The sequence below is a fragment of the Malaclemys terrapin genome, chromosome 2 (genome assembly GCF_027887155.1).
Source record: "Malaclemys terrapin pileata isolate rMalTer1 chromosome 2, rMalTer1.hap1, whole genome shotgun sequence".
NCBI classification, from domain to species: Eukaryota; Metazoa; Chordata; order Testudines; family Emydidae; genus Malaclemys; species Malaclemys terrapin.
Genome location: NC_071506.1, coordinates 96048541 through 96076172, shown reverse-complemented (window position 1 = coordinate 96076172; position 27632 = coordinate 96048541). Strand labels below are relative to the sequence as shown.

The 27632-nt window shown below is 40.2% G+C and overlaps 1 protein-coding gene across 4 annotated transcripts in view; it reads left to right on the top strand.

Annotated features, from left to right (window-relative positions):
* The window catches only part of RTTN (rotatin), a 180885-nt gene that overhangs the window by 122786 nt on the left and 30467 nt on the right, over nucleotides 1-27632 (top strand). For all 4 annotated transcript variants that reach the window (XM_054020287.1, XM_054020284.1, XM_054020283.1 and 1 more), the window contains 8 exons: nucleotides 4859-4970; nucleotides 6204-6396; nucleotides 7695-7785; nucleotides 11325-11478; nucleotides 11861-11998; nucleotides 13222-13433; nucleotides 20527-20632; nucleotides 26753-26850. In XM_054020287.1, coding sequence (XP_053876262.1) covers nucleotides 4859-4970; nucleotides 6204-6396; nucleotides 7695-7785; nucleotides 11325-11478; nucleotides 11861-11998; nucleotides 13222-13433; nucleotides 20527-20632; nucleotides 26753-26850 — 1104 coding nt within the window. The remainder of the gene's footprint in view (nucleotides 1-4858; nucleotides 4971-6203; nucleotides 6397-7694; nucleotides 7786-11324; nucleotides 11479-11860; nucleotides 11999-13221; nucleotides 13434-20526; nucleotides 20633-26752; nucleotides 26851-27632) is intronic.

The window sequence follows — 27632 nt, the reverse complement described above, 5'->3', positions numbered from 1 at the left end:
TAAAGCCATCTCCGAAATGTGGCCATAACTTTCAGTGATGACCATCCTTTCCTAGGGAACCTTCTCATTATTTTATAAATGTGTGTTTATGCTCTGGATCCATGGCTATCAGAGTTTTATACAGTGAGGTGTTTAAACCTTGGGATGGAGCTCTCACTAGAACTGATTCTTCAAGGTCTATTAGGGAAATTCCAGTTGTTTTGGGGGTAGGGATAATACTCATGGTAAAGAAAATAACTTAATTTGTAAGTAATGGTAGATGAAGGACAAAAATTCAAATTTCTTTTGTAATTTTTGTTTACATTTATGCTTTCCATTTTATTAGCTAACTCACAAATACCCCTTACTTTCCTGTCTTTTCCAATCTTCAAAATCTTTAGTTTTTATGCCATAAGAAAGTTAAATTACTTCTGGTGAGAGGACATAGGTAGTGGTAAAAAGATCCTTTTACTGGATATAATGTCTTTTACCTTAAGTTCATCACCATCAGAGGTGATAAGATCTTTCCTTCCTAGAACAGCAGAACACTGTGAAAATGATGTTGTTGTTGTATTGTATGTGTCCAGTTTAGATAGCAGAAAAATTCTGTTTTTAAGCTTTATCCTGCTGTGATGCTGCTGTGAAGCCATTACCAGCAAAGGCTTCACTGGTGCAAGAAGCTAACTAGGTACATTTTTATAACCAGTTTAAATTATTATGGATTTTTACTTACCTAAGACCTTGTTTTCCTTTTCTTGGGCTGTAAGATTCAGGCAGCTTGACAACACAAAGTAGGGATAAGGAAACTGTAAAGTGTACATGTTTTACCTGTACTATATGCTGTGCTACTAATAGTTTCTTGAAATTTTGGATGACCATAATTGAGATTCCTTCTCTAAGCTTATTCTGTATGTAGTAATGAACTCATTCTTTCAACACCTGGGCACACTTACGCCTTTGCTGGTTTATGTAACGTTATTTACTAAAGATTTTTCTATGACTGTTGGAGAGTTTCTTTAAAAAGAAACGGAATTATGGCTTTAGCCAATCATTTAAAAGATTTTCGGAGTGAAAGTGCAGTGCTGAATCAGTGCAGAGTTGCCCATAAGTGGGCATCTCTTCACTTTGCTGACCATTGTGACTGCTGCTTTGTATTTGGGCCTGGGGTTTTTTTGTCAATCAATCTTCTGATATTTTTTTTAGTAGTTCGGGTTTATTTTATTTCTGGATCCTGACCTTTACTGAATTACAAGACAGCTGTGCTACACCTTTCTTTCTGCATGTACCAAGGCAGTTCAGACCTGTCCATGGGCCTGCAGAGATTGCCAAACCTCCCTGTGTCAGATTAGCTACTTCTGGTGATGCAAACCGTGGCAATTCAACACTCCTGTCTTACCTGTTAGCTTCATAACTTTTGAAGTTGTTTTGAGGAAGTTGCAAGCAAGGCTTTCAAATTATCCACTTCTTAGGGGGCTTTCTTTCTTTTACTTTTATTTCTTTCTCCCCCTGTCCCTCCCAACAAAGCTGAGCAAGTCTAAGACTAAGAGGTGAACCCCAACTGAGAAGAGACCCTCAGATCTCCCAAAATTAGCAAACACTTGCTCAGAAACTACTTCACAGAGACATCAATCCTCTTGAGTGCTTGGGATTCAGCAAACTGGTCTCTGCTCATTCAAGGATTTTTCTTCATGAGTGAGCCCAAAGTTCCCCCTGAACAACCTGGTCTGGTCCACCTCTAAAGGGATAAACGACAGACTCCTGACCCTGATTCTTAAGTGGTCAGTTAAGACCACTTGACAAGGAATCTGACATCCATTTAGACTCTCCATCTGTGCAAAAGGAAGATCTGAGTTCTGTTAGGATGATCCCATGCCCTTCGTCTCCAGTTATATATTGGAGAGTGAGGAGCATCATGTGTGATGTGAATAAGCTCAGGACACCTCCACCAGCATGGGTTATGACCTAAAAGGAGAGAACAGACAAAAAAAGTAGTTGGTCCTCAGGGGGGAATACCATATACTCAAAAGGTAATCAAAAGGATTACCATATGCTCAAAAGGTAATCAAAAGGACAACAACAACAAAAAATAGAGTGGATAAAGCCCAAAAGCTGTCCTGATGCTCATCGATTTCCACAACCTCTAGCATCTCGCCCAAAGAAGGGAAGCTCCACTTTGGATCACAGTAACAATGAAGCTGAGAAGCATAAGGAAATGTTTTAATTCAACTTCATTCCTTTTTCAAGGAGGAATGGGAAGCTTCTAACAAAGGGAAAAGGCTCTGTCAGCAAGCTTTGAAATTCTATAAGATAATAGAAACTTTTTCCTTCACCCTCCCCAAAGCCAATATAGCAATTGTACTCCCCACGAAGAGTATAGTTCCTGCAGACAAAAAGATAGAAGCCACTCGTAGAAACTTCTTCAGAATCCCTGATAGCTTTATTTGCAGCCACATGTTTCACTAGAGCCACAATTTCCCAGTACAACAAGCTAAAAAGACCCAATCATCATAATAAATTCAACTTGTATTATGGAAAATATCTGTAGCCACTGCATTTGTGATTCCCTGAAACTGGTAGCTAATTCAGTGGCTGGATGTCACATCTGGCTTTAGCAGATAGCTATTTTAAAGCACATTCTTGGTGCCTCAAAACTGTCTGGTGGACTCATGTTTGAGAACTATTGATAAGGTGTCAGAGTAGCAGCCGTGTTAGATGCAGAGTATGCATCCGAAGAAGTGGGCTGTAGTCCACAAAAGCTTATGCTCTAATAAATTTGTTAGTCTCTAAGGTGCCACAAGTACTCCTGTTCTTTGTATTGATAAGGTGGTATCTGATGACCTGGACAAGCTAAAGCTTCTCACTCCAGCAAAGTCCTAGGCTGACTACAAACCCTAGGCAACGACAGAGGTTCCTTTTTAGACAGATCCAAAGCCCATTGAAGTCAGTGGGGTACCTTTCAGTTGATTTTGGTGGGCTTTGGATGAGGCCTTTTGCTCTTATCTACAGAGAAAGAGAAGGGAATCCTCTTGTGCCAGGGGTAAAATCTGGACATGGAACACCCAGAGGAAACCCCGATCAGATAACAAGTCCAACCCGTCCTTCCAGTCCAAACAGTCACTGTGGTTGTAACCAAATGTCTCCATCCAGAAATAAGCCTAGGGGCAGGTTATCTCACTGCTCAGATGCTTGGTTCCAGTTGACTTCAGATTGGTGGGCATTGGAGAATGTAGAATGGATACTTGCTCCACATTGCTTATTCATTACTTCTTTAAATTCAAGAGACACCAAGAAACATCAAACCATCTGTGAAGAATGTGTGAAGAATATCTGTATTTTTTTATTAACATTGTGGGAATCCCCATTTGTTTGATATTCAGTGGGTGACAGATATAAAGAAGCCCTATGGTTAACTCAGTGCTATGGGGCTCTGTAGGACTGCAGGAAAAGCAGACAATGGATGTAGTTAATTCCCATCCCTGGTATTCAACACACAGTACAGGTGTAGTTCCTTTGTAAGTTGACCCATGCCATGTTCTCATCAGCAGGCAGGCAGGTGGCCCTGAAGGGAGTGGGAAAAACTTCAGGCAGGAGCTTCTAAACAAAGGGACTTGGCAAAAGCTAAAAGATATCCTGGGACCTGAGCAACACCTGGGGGGGGGGCGGGGGGGGTGAGGAAAGAGGTAAGACTGTTTGAGAGGCAGCATTTGTAGGGGACAACCTGTCTCTCCCTTTCACAATGCTTGGGGTGGTGCCTGTGTTAAGCAGAACACATTTAAACTGGAAAAGAAAGGCTAAGTTTAGGTAAGACAACGCATGTAGGCTTTTGATATTTTTGACCCTTCTCTCTGCTTGCAGTGTTCCTATGATTAAATAAATCATACTGTTTTGAATAAGCTATCTTCTGACCCTCCTTGTACCAGCTGGTCACAGCTTCTGGAGAAAAAAGAACTAGGAGTACTTGTGGCACATTAGAGACTAAGAAATGTATTTGGGCATATTCTTTCATGGGCTAAAATGGCAATCATACTGTGGCCAGGCAGCATGAAAAGCTGAAATCTAAATGCTTCAGTGATTCAGATTCTTTTCCAAGGGGGATGAAAAAAATCATGACTTACAGAAGAAAAACAGAATGGGATTGGGAGGCTTCCAGTATATTGAACATCTACCAGTCAAGAAAACTGATATGCCTCAGTAGGCCTGTACTCCTTCATTAGGATTTGCAGTGACAGGACATTTTACAATGAAGTGTTTAAAGAGAAGACTTAGGTCCTGAACCTAAAAAGACTTACTCAGGCCTCATGTTTAAGGACATGAGTAGCCCCATTTTCAGTTCAGTGGGGCTGCTCACATGCTTGAAGTTAAGCACCTACATGATACTTTCCAGGATCAGAGCTTAAGTGTTTTAAAGAACCTGTCCATTGAATGCACATGTGTTAATATAAACAGCTAGTGTAATGTTCACAACCAACTGGTGTGTGTCTACAGCAGTTGCTAAGGGAGGAGCTATTTGCTTACTGCTACTCTGGTTATCACATTAATCTGAATATTTAACTATATTCACTAGAGATGAAATCAAAAGGTATGACAAAAATAATTCTGTTGTGGCAGGTTTTATTCCGTTTTGCATAGTTGAAAACAGTTGTGGAAAAGGCTGAAGTGCACTAATGATCTGTCATGACCACTGGGCATGTGTCACTGGCACTGTGGAGCTTCAGGCGAGGCCAGGAACCAATTTTTTAACACTGACTATTAAAACAAACACACACTACCCCATCCCCTCCCAAACACTTTGCTCCTGAAAAATTAACTATCTTTGGACAATAAACACCATAATATTAACAAAGAGTGAATCAATTGCTTTGTTTTTATCGCTTCCTAGATCCTTTCTGCCTCACCGTCAATGGGGAGTGTTGATGAGCTGCAGGCCCCTATCCCGCTAGCATCAGCTTGTTTTGTCCCTGAAACACCAGTTGACCGGCTTATGGCTCAAGGTAAACCAGATTTCAGTTTAATTTTTAAATGTATCCATGGACATAAATATTTTTTGGTTGCTTTGGGGTGAAGGGAGATTAGCAATATTGCGTGAGGTTTTCTGTGGAATTGAAAGTAAGAAATCCATTATCCTTGTGAGAAGGGAGAGAATTACACATGAACATTAAATACAACAGCTACTTCTTAAAGTTATAGCTAATTTTAAAAAGTATCTTTTTGGAAGTTGGTTGTTTGGTGACCTGACCCACATTTGACCCAGTAGTCTAGAAATAAAAGGTTCTATGTACTAACAAGTTGGTAATAACCAAAAGTTGCATGTGGTGGCTTTTTTGTAGCCTATCTGAAATAAATTCAGAGTCTGTCCGTTTCTAATGGACAGATGTCTGCATTGCAAAAACAATCACCACACTTGGCACTGATTGGTGGTCTTACTGGTGGTCTCAGCAGTGGGGCTGCGTTATATGAGCACAGAGTCTGAACTTTCCTGGCATAGCTATGTAAGGAAGCCTTTAGAGATCTTTTTAGAGATACAGGTGTTGGATGGACTTCGGTTTTCATTGTTGTCAATCTGTCAGCTTTCCAGAACACTAGGCTTTCAGTAGAGAGATAAATGTCTCGCATAAAGGTCTTCTGTTATGAATTTCTTTGTCCCACTCTTTCCCCATCTCTCCTAATCTGTCCTCAATCTAAAAAAAAAAAAAAAAAAGTACTTCGCCCCCCTGTAGCAGAGCAGTTTTTTAAAGTGATTGTTATGTTACAATGAAAAACTGTATTTTTAACATTTTCAGGCAAATTAGCAAGCATTATGAATATGCTTCTCTGGATTCCTCAGTCATAGAATCTGGGCATCATCTTACTTAATTTATATAATTTGTGATATATTTTATTATCACAAATGATTAAATAAAAACAATAATTAAGGGAAACACTGCATAAAAATATTTCATTCATTATTTTAATTTTTTCCCGCTTGTCTTTTTTCTGATTATTCATTTAGGTTTCTTGTTCCGCAAATTGCCAAGCAGCTTTCCATATTTGACTTCTTATAGTTTGAGGTGTAACCATATGAAACTTCGTATGTTTTGTTCCAAGAAGCTCTTGTTTTACTGTTTAAAAATCTATAGGGGAGTTGGATACACTGGGTAGCAAATAAAATATATAGTTCTTTGTATTATGTAATTACTCTGTCTTGTCTTTGGATGAGTGTTTTTGTTTTGGTCACTGTGTTCTAGGTCAGAGTGACACAACCACAACAGCATCTCCACATGATTCTCCCCAGTCTGGTGTTCTTTCTAATCAGTGTGCTCTAGTCACACCTCCTCTCCTGTCAGCTGTATGCAGCCTGCTGGACAACCTGCTGGTGGTTGTTCCAAAGGACACTGGAATTGCTCTTCGACAAGCACACTTACTAACACCTCTCAGTAGGTAAGAGATCAATAACTGCTGAGCTACAAACAGGTGCAGCAGTAAAGGAGAACTAGAATAGGATCAGCAATATCCATGTTTCTAACCAGAACTTTGTGACAGATATTGATTGGTTCTCGGGTACTCTGAAATGTTCACTAACACTTTTTAAATAAAGCTAGCAGACGCATGTGTTCATTTTATGCTTACGGAAAAGGTACCTATTTCCAGACAGATGATTCTCATTATTTTCAGTGAGTCTTTCTGGTACAGGTTTTCGTCAGTGCGGGCATCTCCTCTTTCCCTCTGGTAATGATTAACCTTTGTTCAGATGGGTATTTATTTATTGTCCATTTTTGAATATGTGATCATCAGACATTGAGAGTTGTAAGTGATTATATTTCATTGTGATTTTTTTTCATTGAACAAAGTGTATGTTTGTGTATATTGGAAAGTTGGGTTTGGAGGGGAAAGTGGAGTTTGACAGCATGGGACTTGTCCTTTTTCCCTCTCCTGTATCTCCAAGTGATATTTGGCAGCTGTGAGAGGGCTTAGGTTTGAGACCCTCCCTATTTTTGTTTCTTTTTTTTAAAGAACTCAAAGTAATTAAATGCAAAAACTGTTAATACTAAACAACATTAAAGTGATACTCAGGTTAAAGTTAATATATATTTTTAGAACAAATGTAGTTACAGTATGTTACAAAAAAGGTTTAGTTTTTCAGACTGTAAGTGGTTGGTCCACCTGTGACATATGAAGCATTAGAACTACATTTGGTCACATGAAGGAAGTATCTGACACTGTTTTTAAACAGTGAAGCTTCCTGCCAGTTGTATCTTAGTGCAGGACACTCTTTAGAATGTCAAAAACTTTTATTAGGGGCTTGTCTACACAATACATATTAATGGAATTAAATCAGTAAAAATCCTACTAGTGTAGATGCAGTTACACCAATATTAAGGGGTTTATACCTGTATAGCTTATTCCTGTACGGGAAGGGGAATAATCTATACTAGAATCAGGCACCTCCCTACTGATATAACAACATCCACACTAGTGGTTGTACTGGTAAAACTATTTTGCTTTAAAAAAAAAAAAAAACACAAACACCTTTTATACCAGTATAAGTGCATCTGCACTAGGGTTTGAAGTACTATAACTATTTGGGGATAATTGTCACATCCCTGTAATGTATTTTACTCTAAGTTAATGATATGTACTGTTATCTTTAAAGCATATTTATAAAGTTTCTTTTGTTTTGCATGAAAGTTGAAACATATATTACTCTAACAAACTATTTATCCTATATTTTCCATTAGTCTTGTAAATGCTAGGTTGGTTGAAAGATGTATGTTGGAATTGAAAGCTCCTCTGCCTCATCCATGTCACATTGAACATACAAAAGTTCAGGTTAGTTGTATGTGATTATGAAATGCACTGTATGAATTTAAAAATCCTGAAGTTCATTAAATGTATACAACTATATCAGTTTGTTTACACTGTATACCCAATATCTTAGAACAGCTGTATCAAAGCTATTCTGAATTGTCATGTAAATTACATTAAATCATAATTCAATCAAATTATTATGTAAACTTGAGAGGAAAATATACTATGCACTATTCACAGTAGGCTATTCATTGTGTTTTTAAAAGTTATACATAAAACTGTCAAACTATAAAACAGTTTTGACAATCTATTCTAAACCATCAAGAAAAAATTTTCTTTAAAACTTGATTAAAAACCTCCCAAACGCTACCCTAATTCTGTATGTTAATTTTTGACCTAGTGTGATATGTAGAGATAAACGAGAAACTCTCCAAGTCATAATTAAGGCTACAATTAGGTCACGGACGTCATGGAATCCATGACTTCCATTGACCTCCGTGATATTTTCTGCCATGGGGCTGGTAGACAGCAAGCGGCAGGGGGCTGGCGGACCTCCTGCACCTGCCCTGCCCCACGGGCAGGGGGACTCCGGAGTGCCATGCACCATACCAGTGTGGGACCCGAGAGGCCCAGCAGCAGTGGGTATCCCTGCCTATCCCTCTAGTTAGGGATATGTTTAGTGACAGTTAGGGACAGGTCACAGGCTTTTGTGAATTTTTGTTTATTGCCCGTGACCTGTCCATTACTTTTACTAAAAATACCCGTGACAAAAACTGAATCTTAGTCATAGTGTATTCTAATAGTGATGATACAGCCATTGCTATTGTGATAGGAATGGAATCACAATAATTATATTGAAACACCATAATAGTCATTATGCCAAAGACATTATATTTTAAAAGTGTCAATTAGCTTAAAGTAAGTGGAGCCAGATAAAATAATTTGTTGCTGTGTCCATTTTTCCATGAAAAAAAATGTTCTGAAATGTTTAAATAAAACGAAGACTATCAGCAAATTGCTAGGATACTGTTGCTCCACATGTTCTGTTGTAAAAATGTAGCCTTATGTCTTCAGAATGAACTCTTTGGTTATACAAAAGCACATGACAGGCTGGGCATTATGATGTTTTATACTGAATAGTTTCAACTAGTTACTATCTCATATATGTGTTGTTTTAAGTAACTGTTTAGCATGCAAATCCTTGCATCTGGCTGCACTCATATTTCTCCATCTAGTTGTCCACAACAAACATGGCCACTTCAGTTGAGGCCCTAGATCTTGCAGACATTAAAGCAGATGTGTAACTTTGCACATGAAGAGTTAAACTGTTGTTAATGGGACAACTTGCATATGTATAGTTATGCACATACTTAAGAGTTTCCAGGATTGGGGCCCTAATGCTAAATGGTTTTTCTTTCATAAAATAAATAATATTATATAGAAAAAAACATGGGCAGAACTTGTCACAGCAAACGTCAGAAAGAAATAAAAAAAACTAATTCCTTAAGTTTCGCAGGCGGATGTACTGAGAAGTCATTATCCACTCCTCAAATATTTTGTGAGGCTGACCATTGATGTACGGGGTGAAAAATTGAAGCCAAGGTCTTCCACAACATTTAAGTTGTATCAAAAAGAACTTTCATAGTCTAAATGTGTATATATAACTGTGCGAAGGGCTGCCATATTCTTTTATCAAACAATTTACTTAAACTACCAAAGAGACTGCAAAGAGAGCCTCTTTTGAGAGAGTCTGGAAACACTCAAAAAGATGTAATTCACTGACCCTCCTTTAGTTCCTTTGGAAAAATCACTAGCATTTTTAAAATCTTCAGTTACAGTGGCCATTATCAGGATATATTCATATTCTCATCAGTGTCCCCATGCTGTATTTTTCTGTTTGCTTCACAACTATTCCGAGGAATATCGTTTAGTCCTCTAGGTTTTTCCATAACTTCCTCCTAAGAAATTTCCTTCTCTATCAGTGATACCTTGAATTTCACACCAGTGTCTGCAGAATGGGAATTTTCCATCATCTTGTATAATAAATGTTTGCGGGGCAGAAACATCACCTTAATTGCCCCATCTCTTTAACTGATATATATATTTAGGCTTGACAGGATTAAATTTTAATTGATAACTCTCAGGAAACGTCAGTTTCAGCTGACACTGAAATCAATGACAAAAAAATCAATGAGTATCTATACTCTGGGTGTATCTGGGAGTCCATGCTGGGAGTCCTCTGCAGCCCTGCTGTCATGGGACTAAGTTGGGTCTGTGACAGTGCAGCAGTATAGGGCTCCTTGTGCTGCCTCAGGGCTGGTGACAAATTAGGGGTGGAGGTGCGGGGAGAGTCTGCGGTCCTCATGGGACAGAGCAGAGGGCTGTGAGGAGGAGCCCCCAGCTGTGGGGGAGGCCACCCCACTGCTAAAACTGAGTCCTGCTGACACAGACCTGCTTTCTCACTCACTAGCTGGGCATGCCGGGGGTCTCTGCTCTGCCCCACCAGGACTACAGACTTTCCCACACCTTGTGCTAGCACGGATCAAGTGTCACCAGCAACTCCATTGTCACAAGAATGAGGGGATAGGGCTGTGACAGCAGAGCTGCAGAGGATTCCTGTATGTCTGCGGGGCTGGTGACACCTGATCCCTGCAGAATCAAGGTGCAGTGGAGACTACAGTTGTCCTGGCCTTGCAGAGCAGAGACCCTCCCGTGACTAGGACTTCAAGGAGGAAGACGAGCCCCTGGTGGCAGGGAAGGCTACCCCACTGCTGAACAGTTCCTGCATGGGGGTGGCTCCCCCACTCCTGGCTGGTGAATGTGTGAGTGAAGCCAATGACACCCAATTCCTGCAGACACATGGTGCAGGGAAGGTTGCAGTCCTGGCCCAGCAGAACAAAGACCCCCTCAGCCCAGCTGTGGGGGGCTTTAGGAACTAGTCAGCAGCAGGGTGGCCTTCTTTGCAGCCGGGGACGACGACGAATCTGCTATGCCCAGACAGGACCCCGAGCCTTCTCTGCACCTTATGCCAGCAGGGATCCAGTGTCACCAGCTCCACGGCTGTGCAGGGAGCCCTCTGCAGCTCCCTAGTCATGGCCCAGCTCGCTCACTCACCAGCCAGGAGTGTAGGAGCCGCCCCTGGCAGGAACTGTTCGGCAGTGGAATGACCACCTCCGTAGCCACAAGTTAATCCTTCTTGTGGCTGGGCATCTCTGTTCTGCAAGTCCAGGACGACTGCAGCTTCCCCTGCACCTTGCTCCCCGGGGCCATAGAGAGAGCCCCCCCGCTGTCAGTACAGCCCTAACCCTAAGTCCAACCCTATCCCCCACAACTTTAAAAATAAAAATAGTTAAAAATAAAAAAATCTTAAATAAAAATGGACAAAAAAAGTCAAATTAAAAAATATATATCAAATTCTGCTAACTATATATATAGATATATAAACAGATATAGATTCCCAAAAAGGTGCATTATGTGGTATTGCCTAACGTAGGTCTTTACATACTGTAAAATCAGGTTGCAAGGATCCAGCTTTTGTGTCCTTTTTACTATTTTAACAGGTTTTATTCCTACTTCAGTACTTGTCTTCAGTGTCCAAGCTTCTACAATCATGTTTATTGGTAGACACTCACCTTGTAATCCAGGATGAACTAATGAAACCTCTTTTGGGAAATACCTTAATGATCCTCTCCCTTCGCTCTCTGGATGGCTTGGGTAATATGTAGATACTTCTCATGTCTAGACAGACAGATGCATGTCTTACTCAGCAAAATCAGTACCATCTTTCCTGACATTGTATGTTAAACTGTAGAGTTACATGTTTCATTTGCTACATGCTAATATTTAGAAGTTTATATCTGCTAGCCATTTACTCTCTAGTCTTCTAGCATAATTATGAAATAAGGAGAGAAACTGAGTTAAAATTGGTTTGGGGCTGAATTATTTGTGTATGGGATGGGGGTTGCATGTTTGTTTGGTGTGGTTTTTTTTTTTTTCATCACTTCTTATTTTAAAGGTAAGTTTCTGTGGTCAGGCTTAGATATCCAGATTTCTGTTTATGTGTCAGTAGCTTGAACTTCCTATGTTCTGTTTGCAGATACTGAGTTAACATCTGCGGTTCACCAAACATGGACAGACTTGTTTAGCCTTCTGGCTATACTGTTAAGGAAAAGTGGCCAAATCGCTCTTCCATCTGTGACAGCAGCTCTTGGAAAACATTGGACTGCAATAATTGGTAATGCCTATTCTTAGATGGATTTAGGCCTTGCAGCTAATAATGAGGATGACCTCTTATTAGATGCTATCAAATACTTATAAAGGACATGTCCATAACAATAAACAAAATGTGTCTGCTTTTTACTGAGAAGATATGGAGTGTATTTTTACCCTTGTTTGTTTTTATAACATTACTTATATAGTTCCGTAAAGTCATTTCTCAGCTATTACACAGCTTTCCAATTTTTTTTTATATAGACTTTAACAGTTTCTGGTTCTGAACTTTGGGATAAAGTAAATCAGCTTTAATTAGAGGCTGAACAGAGCCATAGCATACTGTTTTTTGTTTGGGTTTTTTTTCTTACACTGATAGTTTATGTAAAACCGTAAGAAAGCAAACAAAAACATACAAGCCTGAAAAATATTTTTAAAGGTCACAAACTTTTCTTGCTGCATGAGTCATTATGTAGTCACTTGTTATTGTATAATAGTTTAAACTATTACACAAATAATAATTTAATTATTATAATTAAGACCCTGATTAAGCAAGGTAATCTAGCATGTGCCTACAATCAGTCACCTAAGTAGTCCCATTGAAATCTATGCTTTTAGTTAGGCATGTGCTAAGTAACTTGTTGAGCCAGGGCCTAACTGCACTTCTGCCAACAGAGTCAGCTTCTAATGAAAAGCTTCGGACTGTTGCTGTCTTTAGTATAATGCAAGCTCTGGTCTAAAGTGAGGGGAAGGCTACAAAATTCAAGCAAGTGAAGGTTGACTAAACAGTTTCAGTGCTCATTTGTGGTTTTGTTCTTTAAATTTCAAATGTAACATGGAATACACCTCTACCCCGATATAATGCAACCCGATATAACACGAATTCGGATATAGCACGGTAAAGCAGCGCTCGGGGGGGGCTGCGCACTCCGGCAGATCAAAGCAAGTTCGATATAATGCGGTTTCACCTATAATGCGATAAGATTTTTTGGGTCCCAAGGACAGCGTTATATCAGGGTAGAGGTGTACTTAATCATTCACACTTTCCATAAATTTAGAATACAAAAATATATTTTTAAACTTAGGAGCAAATACTTAGGGCTCATTGGATGTCTCTTGCAAGCACTGGTGTGCTGTTCCATGACCCAGGCACATACCTTGGATTAGTCTGTTCCAGTTCTGAAATGTTTAACCATGTCTTGATGCTGAAATTTTAAAAAAAAATCTGTTATGTATTTGACCTTTTAGATACAATATGTGACTGTGTGCATCTGTCTACCACATGTCCCAGCTTATATATGGCCAGTTTGCAATTCCTCTCCATTCTCTTGGCTGAAGAAGGGAAAAGGCAGCTCCAAGATAAACAGAATATTTGCCCCAACCCAACAATTACTTTTCTTCTAGATGAAACTGAAGGAAGTTTGGCATCAGGAGCCAAACTTAATGAATTAATAATTCAGGTATAAATTTGTATATTCAATAAATTAATACGATGGTATTATGGTTTTGATTATATGTCTGAGATCATGTTTCTATTGTAATTCTGAATGTCTAATTAAAAGCTAGGCCAACCTATTTTGAGAACTAATCTTAGTAAAGAATCCAGAGCACTTCAGACAAACTGGTTTATTAACTGCGTATAGAAATCACTCTTCCCACCACTGTTATACAGCTTTTTCTGAAGACGACAGCTGGTTAACACCACACAGCGACATTACATAATAGTTTAGGGTAGGACGTGAATACAATATCTGATTTCAACTGCAGGGGAAGATTTTACATAATTAGAATATCATTATGCAAATTTAAATTGGAAATAATTCAATATTTTGGCCAAAAGGATTCCTACTTTTCGAAATATGCCTTGGAATATTTAAGATCGGTCTTTTTTTCCACTAGTTTTAGTCACTAGAAGCTGTCAAGTTTGTTTGAATTTGTTCTTTATAATAAGATATGGCTAACTGCTCTTATTGTTCTGATACCTAGACGCCCAGTGATATTTCTCTTAATATTCCATTATTTTGCCACAATTGCTGGAACAATAGTTTTTTTTCAAGTATGTGTCGGTGTGGATCTTACTGTAGATGTGCTTTATTTACACACATGAGACTTGAAAAACTTTGAGTAGCAGTGACTGTTGGGGCCTCTCGTGCCCTGTGACATCTTAAGCTCTTGTGCGTGGACATGAAGGGTGGTGTGAACGTAAGAATGGCAAAACTGGGTCAGACCAGTGGTCCATCTAGCCCAATATCCTATCTTCCGATAGCAGCCAGTGCCAGATGCTTCAGAGGGAATGAACAGAACAGGACAATTAACAAGTGATGTATCCCCTGTTGTCCACTCCCAGCTTCTGGCAATCAGAGGTGTCGTGGCACCCACAGCACGAGGTTGCATCCCTGAACATCTCGTTAATAGCCATTGATGGACCTGTCCTCCATTAGCTTATCTAATGCTTCTTTGAAACCAGTTATACTTTTGGCCTTCACTACATCCTCTGGCAACAATTCCACGGGTTGACTGTGCATTATGTGAAGAAGTAAGGAAAAAGGAAGTTTGTTTGTTTTAAACCTACTGCCTATTAATTTCATTGGGAGACCCTGGGGTCTTGTGTTATGTGAAGACATACCTAACACTGCCTTATTCACTTTCTCCACACCATTCATGATTTTATAGACCTGTATCATATTCCCCCCTTAGTTGTGTTTCTTCCAAGATGAACAGTCCCAGTCTTTTTAATCTCTCATCATGTAGAAGTTGTTCCATACCCTTAATCATTTTTATTTCCCTTCTCTGTATCTTTTCCTATTCTAATATATCTTTTTAGAGATGAGGTGACCAGAACTGCATGCAGCATTAAAGGTGAAGGCGTACCATGGATTACGGCATAATGATATTTTCTGTTTTTATTATCTATCCCTTTCCTAATGGTTCCTAACATTCTATTAGCTTTTTTGACTGATGCTGAAAATTGAGCAGATGTTTTCAGACAATTATCCACTATGACTCCAAGATCAATTCTTGATTGGTAACAGCTAATTTAGATCCCCAACATTTTGTATGTATAGTTGAGATTGTTTTCCAATGTGAGTTACTCTGCATTTATGGGCCACTCTCATCTGGTGGAGGGGGATAGCTCAGTGGTTTGAGCATTAGCCTGCTAAACCCAGGATTGTGAGTTCAGTCCTTGAGGGGGCCACTTAGGGATCTAGGGCAAAATCAGTACTTGGTCACTGCTAGTGAAGGGAGGGGGCTGGACTCAATGACTTTTCAAGGTCCTTTCCAGTTCTAGGAGATAGGATATCTCCATTTATTTATTTATTTTATTTATTACCCCTTCAAACGTTATTTTTCCTCCCTTGGTATCCTGCTGTCAATTGAATTGTCTTGTTAGGCTGACCTCACACTTGGTAAGACAAATCACATATTTTCATATATTTATACCTGCTCCTGTATTTTCCACTCCATGCATCTGATTAAGTGGGTTCTACCCCATGAAAGCTTATGCCCAAATAAATGTTAGTCTCTAAGGTGCCACAAGGACTCCTCGTTGTTTCTGCATTTTATCAACATTGAATTTCATCTGCCATTTTGTTGTCTAGTCACACAGTTTTGTGAGATCCCTTTGTAAGTATTTACAGTCAGCATTGGACTTCACTATCTTGAGTAATTCTATATCATCTGCAAATTTTGCTACCTCACTATTCACCTCCTTTTCCAGTGGCCACAACCTTCAGTTTCCTCTTGCTGCTTGTGGCAATAAGACAGAACCTGCCAAGTGTCTCTCATGCTTAGCTCAGGCTAACTTCTTTATGTCTTCAGAACTACTTCTGATCTCCTGATTTCGACTGGTGTGACCCCTCTGTACTGAACTTTTTAGTGAAACCGCCTCTATACTCTTACACCCTGTATAGGGCTCTTCAAAATGACAATCTCAAAATCTGCAAGCTTCAAGCCTTGTGTGTTCCTGAAGGATGAATACAGTAGATGTCTCTCTTGCTTAGGGAAATTGCATATTCTGAGCAGATGCTCTGTATTCTTGTCCTTCTCTGCTATGATACACTGGTCGCAAGAGCAAGGCTAAAATTCCACTTACTTTGAGCAACCTTGAACGAAACAAGTTCCAGAATTCTATTAGTGAACATGCCAGTATCATGGAACAGCCCTTCAGTCACGTAAGATTGGCACGGAGAAGACACTGCAAAAAAAAAAAAAAAAAAAATCTGGTGCCAACACTTACAGCCCCAGCACCAAAGCCAACCTCAACATCAGTGTCAAAGCCAGCAGTGACACCTCAGTGTCTTGTCAGTCAGGCACTGAAAGGGGGTCACTCCATCATCAAGGAAGAGATCTCTCTCAGATGGTATCCCTGGTGAGGCTACCAATGCCAGAATATCAGGAGGAACCAGATCCAGGCACAGAATGACATCACCTCCCTATCTTGCCACCAAAGAATCTCTCTTAATTGCTGGATAAAGAGATATGTGCTTGGCACCTAACAATTCTAAAGCATTTCAGGAGCTCATTGTGAGGATTGCTGGAGAGTCAGACATGGGACTTCTCTGAAATAATCAAGCTATTAGAAATTCTGTCAGCTTCTGGTTCATCAGGATCATCCTCCCCATTAATGAGGGATTGCTTGATCCAGCCAAACCATTGTGGCAGACACCAGCCACTATACCACCAATGGTGAAATGGATCAAAAAGAGATACTAGATGAGCCCCTTAAGATTTTACTACTTCCATTCACCCCATCTCAGGCTCTTTAGTTGTACTAGCTGTGTAGGAGAAATAGAGAATGAGCAAAAGTATGCCTAAGGTCAAGGAGTACAAATGCCTCAATCTCTTTGGAAGGTTGTGAGGGCCTGCTGCGATAAGTGTGACTTTTTCGCATGGGACAAGATGAGTGCCTTTCTCACAAAGCTCCCTCATGACAGCTGAAAACAGAGCCGGCACCAGGCATAAGCAAACTAAGCAACTGCTTAGGGCCCAAGCAGCTCAAGAGGGCCCCCTATTAATTATTAGTATGTGTTTTTTGTGGGGGGAGGGCCAAAAATATTCCTTCGTAGGGCCTCCCAATTGGCTGGCACTAGCACTGGCTGAAAGGTTCTCAAGGGCATCATAGGGAAGCCCAGCTGGTGACAGCCTTACAAGCAGCGATGGATGCCTCAGACCCTTCAGCCAGATATATGGCCACTGCAGTGACCATGCAGTGTGTATTGTGGCTTCAAGCATTGGTCAATCAAGGGAAGTGCAGGCCATGGTAAAGGACTTGGCCTTTGAGGTCTGATAACTTTTTCAGTGAGTGTAGAGACAGTTTTTAATTTCTTCAGTGAGTGAAGAACACTATCTCTATGCTTTCTGGGAATTTATACCCCTGATCTGTATCTTGAACCCTCCCATCCTCAGCCCCAACCAAGACAGTGCAGGCTGTCCATGCCAAGAAGTGTCTGACCTAAAACAGGGTGCATCTAATGTAGCAGTGATCTTTTTCTCATTTCTGAATCATTACTTCCTGTGATTGATCTAATACTGTTTTCTCTGATTAACCTCTCAATCTTTGCTCCAGTTAAAGTAGTAGGGAATATGTTAAGGGATGAGTTCTCAGAGAATATGGACTTTTTACGGTTGTTTTCTCAAGACAATTGAGGGGAAGAAAAGGAAAAATGAACTTTTGAGCAATGGGTAAGAATATTGTATAAGTAGCACTTAGAAGCATTTATTTACTCCTAAGGGGTCACATAATGGGATATTCAGATTACAGAAAAACAACATAATACACCAATTAGTAAATATATATCAAATATTAATAAGATGAGAACACTTATTACTCTAAGTACTAGACAAGATAGAGACAATTAGCATTTGAACAGGTAGGAAAAAAGACTTTAATACTTACTAAGAAAAGGGCATAAAATGTGTGGTTGAATCACGAAAGCTCTTTGGCAACTTCAGTTGGAAGGAACTCAAAATGTAATTAATGATCTGGGAAAACTAACAGATTAAAATGTTTAAATCTTTTAATTTTTATCATACACTACTCCATTATGAATCCCCAAATTCTGTTATAGAAATAGCAGAATACTTGGCTAACCCACTGTTAGAAGAATCGCTATTGTATGTGGAAAACAAAATGTTAGTCATGATTAGCAATGTCACTGAACTTCTGTTTCATTTCACCAGATACTTATTGTGGGGTGGGTTTAGTTTTTCAAATGTGTCTAATAGGAAACTGAACCTGCACTGTGGGTTTAGGGCTCTTCGAGGCTTGATTTACCCCAACTGGTACCACTTTCCCTGGGGTTTCCACTTAGGGAAGGAAGCTTCACATTGCTTTCAGAGCTTGCTAAAAGCTTGATGTTGGAGATTGCTTGCATAATGACTCAGCACAGCTCCCAGCTGTTCTGGCTATGTCCCTCCCTTCCTAGGACCAATCACATTTTGAGTTGGTTAATTACATACTCCTTTGTGAGGGTTGAGGGGTATTATGTGCTGCCACAATTCTACACTCTCCTAGACCCTTCCTTTCTTTATTATACCCATCTAAGCTAGCATACCTAAAAATAAATCAAGCCCAAAGTCAGTTTTCTGCTGTTGAGAGACTTCCCAGCTGGAGGGCTTAGTGAGAGATTTTCAGTGGCCCAAAGGGGAGTTAGACAACCAACTCTTATGGACTTTCAGTGGGAGTTGAGTGCCTAAATCATTTTTGTACCTTTAAAAATTTCCCTCTTATTTCCAACAACCAATACATATAATTTTTTGCATCCCAAACTAAGCCATTCTTATTTAGCTTCCATTTCCCCTGACTTCTCTTGTTAGTATCTGAGATGCCTTCCAATTCTACGCACTACTCATTTCTCCTAAGGTGATTTCCTTGAACTGCCATATTTCAGCCAAAAGGTAACCTACATATAAGAACTACAGCATCATATTTTTTTCAAGTTATGTTAAATCTGTTAGTGGTTGATGAACTGTTCATAAACAGTACTTCATTCTAGATTTTCATTTGTTGTGGTCCTAGCAGAAGAGATTCCCCCTCCCATCTCATCCACTTCACCTACATCAATATCCTTGCAGATCCCCTGTTCTTACAGTATTTTACTCTTCTCTTTTCTTGTAGAACTGTTTTCATTAGATATGACCTATTGCCATCTAAATCTTTATCTTAAACTTTGTGTTAGTAATATATACAGAACCACTTTATGCCTTTGTATTTTAATCTCTTCTCAGTTGCCCATATAGAGTATGTCTACACAGCAAATTAAAACCCACGGCTGGCCCGTACCAGCTGACTCAGGCTTCTGGGGCTTGGGCTGCAGGGCTGTTTCACTGCTGTGTAGACTTTAAGCCCAGGCTCTAGGACCCTGTGGGGTGTGAGGGCTCCAACCTGAGCCCAGAAGTTTACACAACAATGAAACGGCTCCGTGAACCTGAGTTGGCCAGCTGCGGGTTTTTCTTTGCTGTGCAGACATACCCATAATTGAAATGTTTGTTTTGCTGTCCGTAAAACATTGCTCTTTTTTATTCCTATTTTGACTCTTTTTTTCAGGCCTGCCTTACTGCCTTAAGCTCTGCAGTAAATAACCCTAAAGCAAGCATCAATTTATTGCACATTTAGGGCTTGAAAAAATACTGGACAATGATGTATCTGGAGGACTAAAGCTAATAACCAGGGGATGATATGTAAGATAGATGCGGGTGGGGTACAATCTGTGAAGTCTAGGCACAAATCACTCAGGAGAATTTCTGTTGTAGGTGGTAGGATTTTTACTAGGGTGCTATCTTTGTTGATAATTTAAGTTCCCTCTAGTGCATTCCAGTGGCTGGAAGGGAGACCTTCCCCTCCTCCCCTACAACCCCAGAACCTCCTTAGTGCCGTTAGCTCTAGCCTTTCCACAGCCTTATGGATTCCCTCTCTTTTTAGGGCTCTTCTAAAGTATACATCTGGGGTTCTGTTCATAGCTTTACCAAATAGCAGCAGAGTGAATTTACAATTCTGTAGAAATTGGTGTCTTATCTGCTCCTCCCCGCTTACTCCCTAGGGGAAGTTACAAATTGGTGAGTGGATTTTTGCAACTCTCTTGGTATAGCAAGATCAGTACATAGTATTTAGAAACTCAAGACTTTACACTAAACCTAGGGATTAACATTGTCACTTTCCCAATATCTAGCTAATCTTCCAGTACACTTTCCTCAGCAAAAAATAGTGCCCATATAGACACATTTATCACAGATTGATAGTTGTGTAGGAGAAAAAAAACCCAAATTAATTGTTCTAACTTCAATATGTTTCTCTCCAATTAAAGTAGATAGACACCATGGTTTGGTGTTTCTAAAACAAAAATTTGCATAATCTCTGGCTTGTGGGAAATTTTGAAATGTTGAAATTTCCTGCAAAATGGAACATTTGAATTTTGACAAGCTCTAATTTTGAGTCATCAGAATGAGAATTCAAAATGGTACATCACTTTTACAGGCATAAACATGATCATGAATATTTCTCCAGTATATGTTTTACTTTTCCGGTGTAGTGATAAAATCTTTGCTTATTTGCAGAGCTATGAAGGAAAATCCTCTAAAGATGTGCTGAAACGAGTTGCTGCAGGTGCTTTACTGTCCCTGTTGGCTGTCAGTAAAAGTGCCCAGAAATGTGCTTTGGAAGGTAAGCCTGAAGAGACACATGCTACAATATACTTAAAATATTCTGTAAATCAAATGCTTGCCAATAGTATTTTTTCATTGTCTTCAGTCTAAAAATAAAGCTAAAGAAGCTGCTCTGTAAATAAAATGTTTGATTACTGAAGTTTACAATTTTATATAAATGTCAGTACCCAGTGCAATCTAACACTTTTTTGAATTAATCCTATCTTTATTATTAATAGTAATATTTCAGGTTGGATTAACAGGTTACAACCTACACCATTTCATTTAAGAGGATCTAGCTTTCTAGTACTAGGCAGTAGTGACCATCTGATGACTGTCACCTTTGGCCGGCTTGTCCTTGTCCATGCCTCCACAAACGCAAGTCGAAGCCACACCATGCTATTTTGTTGCGAGCACATTCTTTCCATTTCTGGCCAAAGAGTTTTGTCATGGGATCAGCCCAGCATGTTTTTGGTCTGCCCAGCAGTCGTTTATGGTCTCTGGGGATCCAGTCACTGATGCGGGTTGTCCACCTATTGTCTTGCCTGCAGATGACAATACCCACCCACCTTTGCTTTGCGTACTACATCGCCTGCACTACATCAGTCACCTCTGTATGCCTTCTGATCTCCTCATTCAGTATATGATCATGGAGCAATATCTTACACATTCGCCTTTCCATTGCTCTCTGGGTGATAGAGAATTTTTCTTCCTCCGCTGGTTTGGAGAAAGTAAATAAGGAAGTGTTAATTACTCCTCATAACACAAGAACTAGGGGGTCACCAAATAATTAATAGGCAGCAGGTTAAATATTGCTTCGCATAACGCACAGTCAACCTGTGGAACTCTTTACCAGAGGATGTTGTGAAGGCCAAGATTATAACACAGTTCAAAAAAGTACTAGAAATGTTCATGGAGGATAGGTCCATCAATGGCTATTAGCCAGAATGGGCAGGGATGGTGTCCCTAGCCTCTGTTTGCCAGAAGCTGGGAGTGGGTGACAGGGGATGGATCACTTGATGATTAACTGTTCTGTTTATTCCATCTGAAGCACCTGGCATTGGCCACTGTCGAAAGACAGGCTACTGGGCTAAATGGAGCTTTGATCTGACCCAGTATGGCCGTTCTTATGCCATGTGGTAAAACAAGGGGTTTATTTTTACCTTGTCTCTTTTAAGTAAGTGTAATGTTTTAGAAATTTGTATTCTGTTAAAAATGGGGAAAAAATCCTTCAAGGATTTAAAATTGTTGAAGTAATTAGAATAACCCTCATATGAACAGCATAAACTATAGCATCTTCATTTTTAAAACTCCTAAAATGTTAAAAATCTCTAACTGACAAGGGAATTTACATCAATATTAATCTACCATTACAATTTGTACATCTGGTTAGTAAGCATATAGACAAGTGAGAAGGCAGCTAATTTCAAAAACAACCTTAACTCTGACTACAAGCTTATGAAATTGCCTTCCCCTTCCAAACTTACGGACTTCGCAGAGATTGTCTCACCTAAGCTTCCCCTGCTGCTTCTGTCTCAGTAGTGATGTTATATTCCCAGTTTCTCATACTGCCTTATGAAGTGTGCAAGAGTCTCTGTAAACCTTAGAATGTTGCAACAGCCCCTTTATGGGTAGATCAGTAGTCCACAGTTGTTCACCTCAGGAGATATACAGTAGTGGGGTTTACCTGCTCTCTACCTTAGGACAGTGGTGGGCAGCCTGCGGGCCGAACGCGGCCTGTCAGGGTAATCCACTGGCAGGCCGCAAAACAGTGTTTACATTGACCGTCCACAGGCACGGCCGCCCGCAGCTCCCAGTGGCCGTGGTTTGCTGTTCCCGGCCAATGCGAGCTGCGGGAAGCAGCGCAGGCTGCAGGGATGTGCTGCCCACCGCTCCCCGCAGCTCTCATTGGCCAGGAAGAATTAAGGCATTCAAAGGGTTTATCATTGACAAATGAACTGGAGTCTCCGCAGTTTATGGGTAACAAGACCCACTTGATCAACCAGACTCTCATATGTCTCCGATGCCTTCCAATTCCAATTCATTACCTGTTTTGGTTGGAGCTCCTCCACTGGTCAGTGTTGAGGAAGATAATGAAGACTTCTCTTCAGTCTCATCTGTCTCTGTGCAGGGTTCTCCTGCCTATTCATACAGGAACCTACTCTTTGACACCCACCGTGAGAGAGAGGAATTTTGGGGAAGACATTACTGATGGTCGGAAGAACCTTGGATGTCACCACCTCTTCTGTATGGCCCCCTACAGTAGCCAGGCTGGGGGTCCCTGGACAGCATACCAACAACAGTTTTCCAAGGCATTGAGTCTCATCCACTGGGACAAGAGAGGCATGCTGTCCCCTCCACCCTAGCCCATTCCTCAAGAGGAGACACTAAAGGTACAGGAAGCCAGTGCAGATAAGGAGGGTAGCCCTCAAACTACCATTTCCTCATAGTCTCCAGATGAAGCAGTTACGCTTCCACCATCCTCTGTGGCTGATGATTTCTTGCAATTTCAGGATCTTACAAAATGGGAGGTGGATGCTCTACCGATACCACTCGAAGAGGTCAAGGAATCACAACACAAGTTGTGGGATATTCTGCAGTCAACAGCACCAACCAGAGTTGTGCTACCTCGCAATGAGGTCCTTTTGGACCCAGAAAAGATGGTTTGGCAGACCCTAGCAACAGTAGTGCAAACTTGCAGATGGGCAGATAAAAAATATTATGTCCTCTCCAAGGACTCAACATTTTTGTTCTATCACCCCCATTCCCCACCACCACCACCTAATTCTCTGGGGGTGGATGCGGTTAATGAATGGTGAAACAACACCACATTAAGTCAATTCAGTATGACAAAAGCCAGAAGTGTCTGGACCATTTTGGAAAAAGTCCTATTCATCTGCAATCCTGCAGTTTTTCGAATAGTGAATTATCAGGCAATTATGGTAAAATATAATTACACAAACCACACAAAAATTACTGCTTTTATGGAGCACTTTCCATTGGAGCAAAGAGAACAATTTCAGGCCATCATTGCTGAAGGACAGTTACTGGGCAGGACATCCCTTCAAGTGTACCTAGATGCAGTAGACTTTGCAGTCTGTTCCATATCTATGGCAGTAGTTATGCACAGGGCATCCTGGCTTCAACTGTCCAGCTTTCCCAGAGAGGATCAGAGCACTGGAAAGGATCAACCTTTTGATGATAGGAAGCTGTTTTCAGAAACAACAGATGAATCCCTGCACGCTTTGAAAGACACCAAGGTTACTTTGTGATATCTGGAAATTTACACCCCCTGCAAAAAAAGAAAATGTATTAGGTCACAAGCTACCCAGAGATCTTGTCCAATCCAATTCTCCGGGTTCCAAAGACCCAGTGACCTCCCCCCATACCCAAGTAAGATTAAGTAGATGCCCGAGGGGAAAAAAACTCTCATCCACCTCAGCCGGCATCAAAACACCAGTTTTGACTTAACCTGCCCATGAAAATGGCCTTTTTAGTAGCCATCACATCAGCCTGAAGAGTTGGAGAAATTGGGCCTTAATGGCATATTCCCCCTTCATAGTATTCTTCAAAGACAAGGTTTCTTCCCATCCCTAAATTCCTTATTCCTTACACTCTTAACTAAGGCATCATCCTAGTTTCATCTTAATCAATCCATTCATTTACTGCCTTCCCCTCCTCCTCCTCTCCCCCCCCCCCCCCCCCCGAAACCACACAATTCTCAACATGAGACTTCCTTTCGTACCTTAGGTGTCACATGAGTTTTGGCCTTGTATATGGATAGGACCATACTATTTTGGGAGTCTCCTAGACTTCGTTTTCATTGCAAGCAGATCTAAAGGATCCACTCTCTCCACTCAGAGGTTATCAAGGTGGATCTATTGTTGTATTTTGCATGTTACAAAGCGACCAGCATTTAGCCTTCTTCTTGGGTGTTAGCACACTCTACAAGGTCATAATCAACATCTATGGCATTACTTAAAGACATTCTAGTATATGAGATCGGCAGAGCCACTAGCTGGTCTTCAGTACATAGCTTCTCCAAGCACTATACCTTGGTCCATGCCTCTAGATCTAATATAGTGGTTGGCAGTGTGGTTCGTTATTGAGTTCTTCACTTGATTCCAAAGCTCCTTCCTCCCTGCGGGGATGATGCTCAGGAGTTACCTGAAGTGGAGTGCACTCATGGGGACACTACTCAAAGAAGAAGAAAAGATTACTCACCCAGGCAGTAACTGTGGTTCTCTGAGATATGTGTCCTTATGGGTGCTCCATTACCTGCCCTCCTTCCTTCTCTGCTTTAGTATTTCCTTTGTGGGGCTTTGCAGTAGAGAAGGAACGGAGGGTGGTTCATCCATGCAGCCCTATTCAGCCTCTGAGCAGGACATGAAGTTGTGCAGTGTGCATGTGTAGGCCAGACAGACACCGCTAACAAAAATCTCTGAAGGCATCTGGGGCATCTGTGCACCTGAAGTGGAGCACCCATAGGGGAACACATCTCAAAGAACCACAGTTACTGCGCATGTAAGTAACCTTTTCATCAGAGAATGGAGGCTTGTGTGTAGGTTTTCAACAATGTGATTTATTAGTAGAATATTATACATTCTATATTTATTTTTAATCCTTACAACTATTCTCTGTGTGATGTAATTATAGAATCTACTGCCCTAGTGAATTTTAGAATACAGTTTGAATCACTACACCTGATATAGAGAGAGACAAATATTTCACTTGCCTAAATTTCAAAAAAGAATATTTTTAAATCTGTGTTTATGTTGTTTCTTTGAAACTATATATATATATATATATCACTGAGCATTAAACATAAAATTTAGAAAACACAAAGGCTCTAATTCTCAGTCTAAAGATATCGTCTGTATAAGATTCTCATTCCTGGTTCTTGATTCCTTAGCATGAGATTGGTAGAACTCTGCTGGCTGTGAAGTATGTAGATGCATGAAGACAGTGAATAGGATAGAGCATTAGCCTTACTAGAAATCATCCACAACCCTTGCCAAGTATAAGTATTGCCCTCTGAATGTTGCTTCTTGACTATAGTTAGCAAAAGAACTCCCTAAAAGCTACTGCTTAGACCAGTGACTTGACACTCATTAAGTATACTTCCTTCATCCCAGCTCTACCTGCTGGTCAGGTCCAGTACACCATTATACATTTCTGAAACTTGGGCACATCGGTGTACTTTTGTGGTGTTCCAACACCTGTCTTTCTCAATGCTTTGACACCTATTTTCCTCAGCACTTTAGAGTACTAAAAACATTCAAATACTGCTGGTGTCTAACACCTGTTTTGTTTTGTTTTTGTTTTCCCTTTACCAGTGTCTCAGTGCTTTTGTGATGTTCTCTGTGAAGACGCTGTGTCATTGTGCATGTGGACAGTTGTAGCACATTGGGCACTCCAAGCATACAAATAATTAATAATAATAGTGTGTTGTCATAAACTAGTTAAACTGTTATCTTTTTTCATCTCAGAAGGGCTGTATTTTGTAGGTAGATCCCTTTGTATAGTCTGCTTATTATTCTAAACTTGTGAAGCACTTTGGGGTCTTCTGGGATGAAGAACACTAGGTATAGTGTATATATAAGACATTACATTTCCCACCCGTTGCTGTTAGGTCACGTACAGTAGTTAACTTCGACTATGTGAAATTGCCTCATAGATTCCCCACTTGCCTGACAAATCCCAGAACTGTTAAAAACCAATTAGCCTAGAAGAGGACACTATGCCTTGATGCATGCACACAGAAGCAGAGAGAGTTTTAAAGGTGTACATCCCTAACTCCATCAGTTCCTGGCTTTTTTTCCAACTTGGTTGATGGATCTCTGACCCTTTGTTCATAACTTCTTAATGTGAACTGGGTTTAGATATTGAACACAAATTCATGTTCTTGGGTGCCAGTTGAGATACCCTAACCACCTAATTATTTTGTGTAACAAGTTGGGTTACTTGTTTTTACCCTTGCCTCATTTCCATCATATAGAGAGCCTTAATTGTGCTTTCGACATAAAGTTGAAGCGTTGATTAGGAAACAAAATTACTTATACTTTAATTTACAAGTGAGGGTTTTTTGGTATTTTTGAATATAAATAGGCTTCTGAATTGTATGGATTTTGTCTTTCAGCTGACCTTATAGACAGCTGCATGGAACAGATGAAGCACATTCATGCACAGCTGAACTTAGAATCCCTAAGGCCTGGAAAAACAGCACAGAAAAAAAAGGTAACTGTAAAATCTACAAGGCGGATACAAAAAAATTGCATCTGCTGTAGAAGATGTTTTTTCAGACATTTGATATTCTTTCTTGGACGTGAGAGTGCATTTGGTTAGAGTATTGCCCAGTTATTGTGTTTTAATCGAATAATTAAATCTTTCTGTAGAAAGAAACAATTCAGACAGGGTGTCTGTTCTGCTAATCATCAGTCCAGCTAATTTTATCTGCTTGGACTCTTCACCCTTTTGGAAGGGGAGGGTTGAACATGATTCTAGAAATATATGGAGCCACAATACTGTAAATACTATGGATGAGTATCCTGTTCGTATGTTTGTAACTTTCTAACATCCCAATGATTTCCATACTGTTAGTTTTTAATTATAAGGTATTGGTTTTTTGGAAAGAGGATTGCAGTTAGGATTTATTATTTCAATACAAAGATAGCTAATAGTATATATAGAAGTGCCTATGGCAACTTTGATTGCATGTTATCTGTATTTTGTTAAAATGGGAAGAAACGTGTTACAAATGTCACTTGTAAAAATGACTTGCATATTTCCTTCTATTTCATCCTCCCCTCCTCTTAGTCCCTCACATAGCCTCTTTGAGAGGCCTTTTACTTCATCACTCAGAGTCCCAGCCAGCATACATAAAGGGATTTAAAAACAAGTGTTACATGTATCACCTTACAGAGATGAAGCATGGACCCTATTTTATATCTCTGTTCCTTTATGCTTGATAGAACAGAAATAGATTTCTGTGGTGGATGAGCTTACTGAAATATAATTTT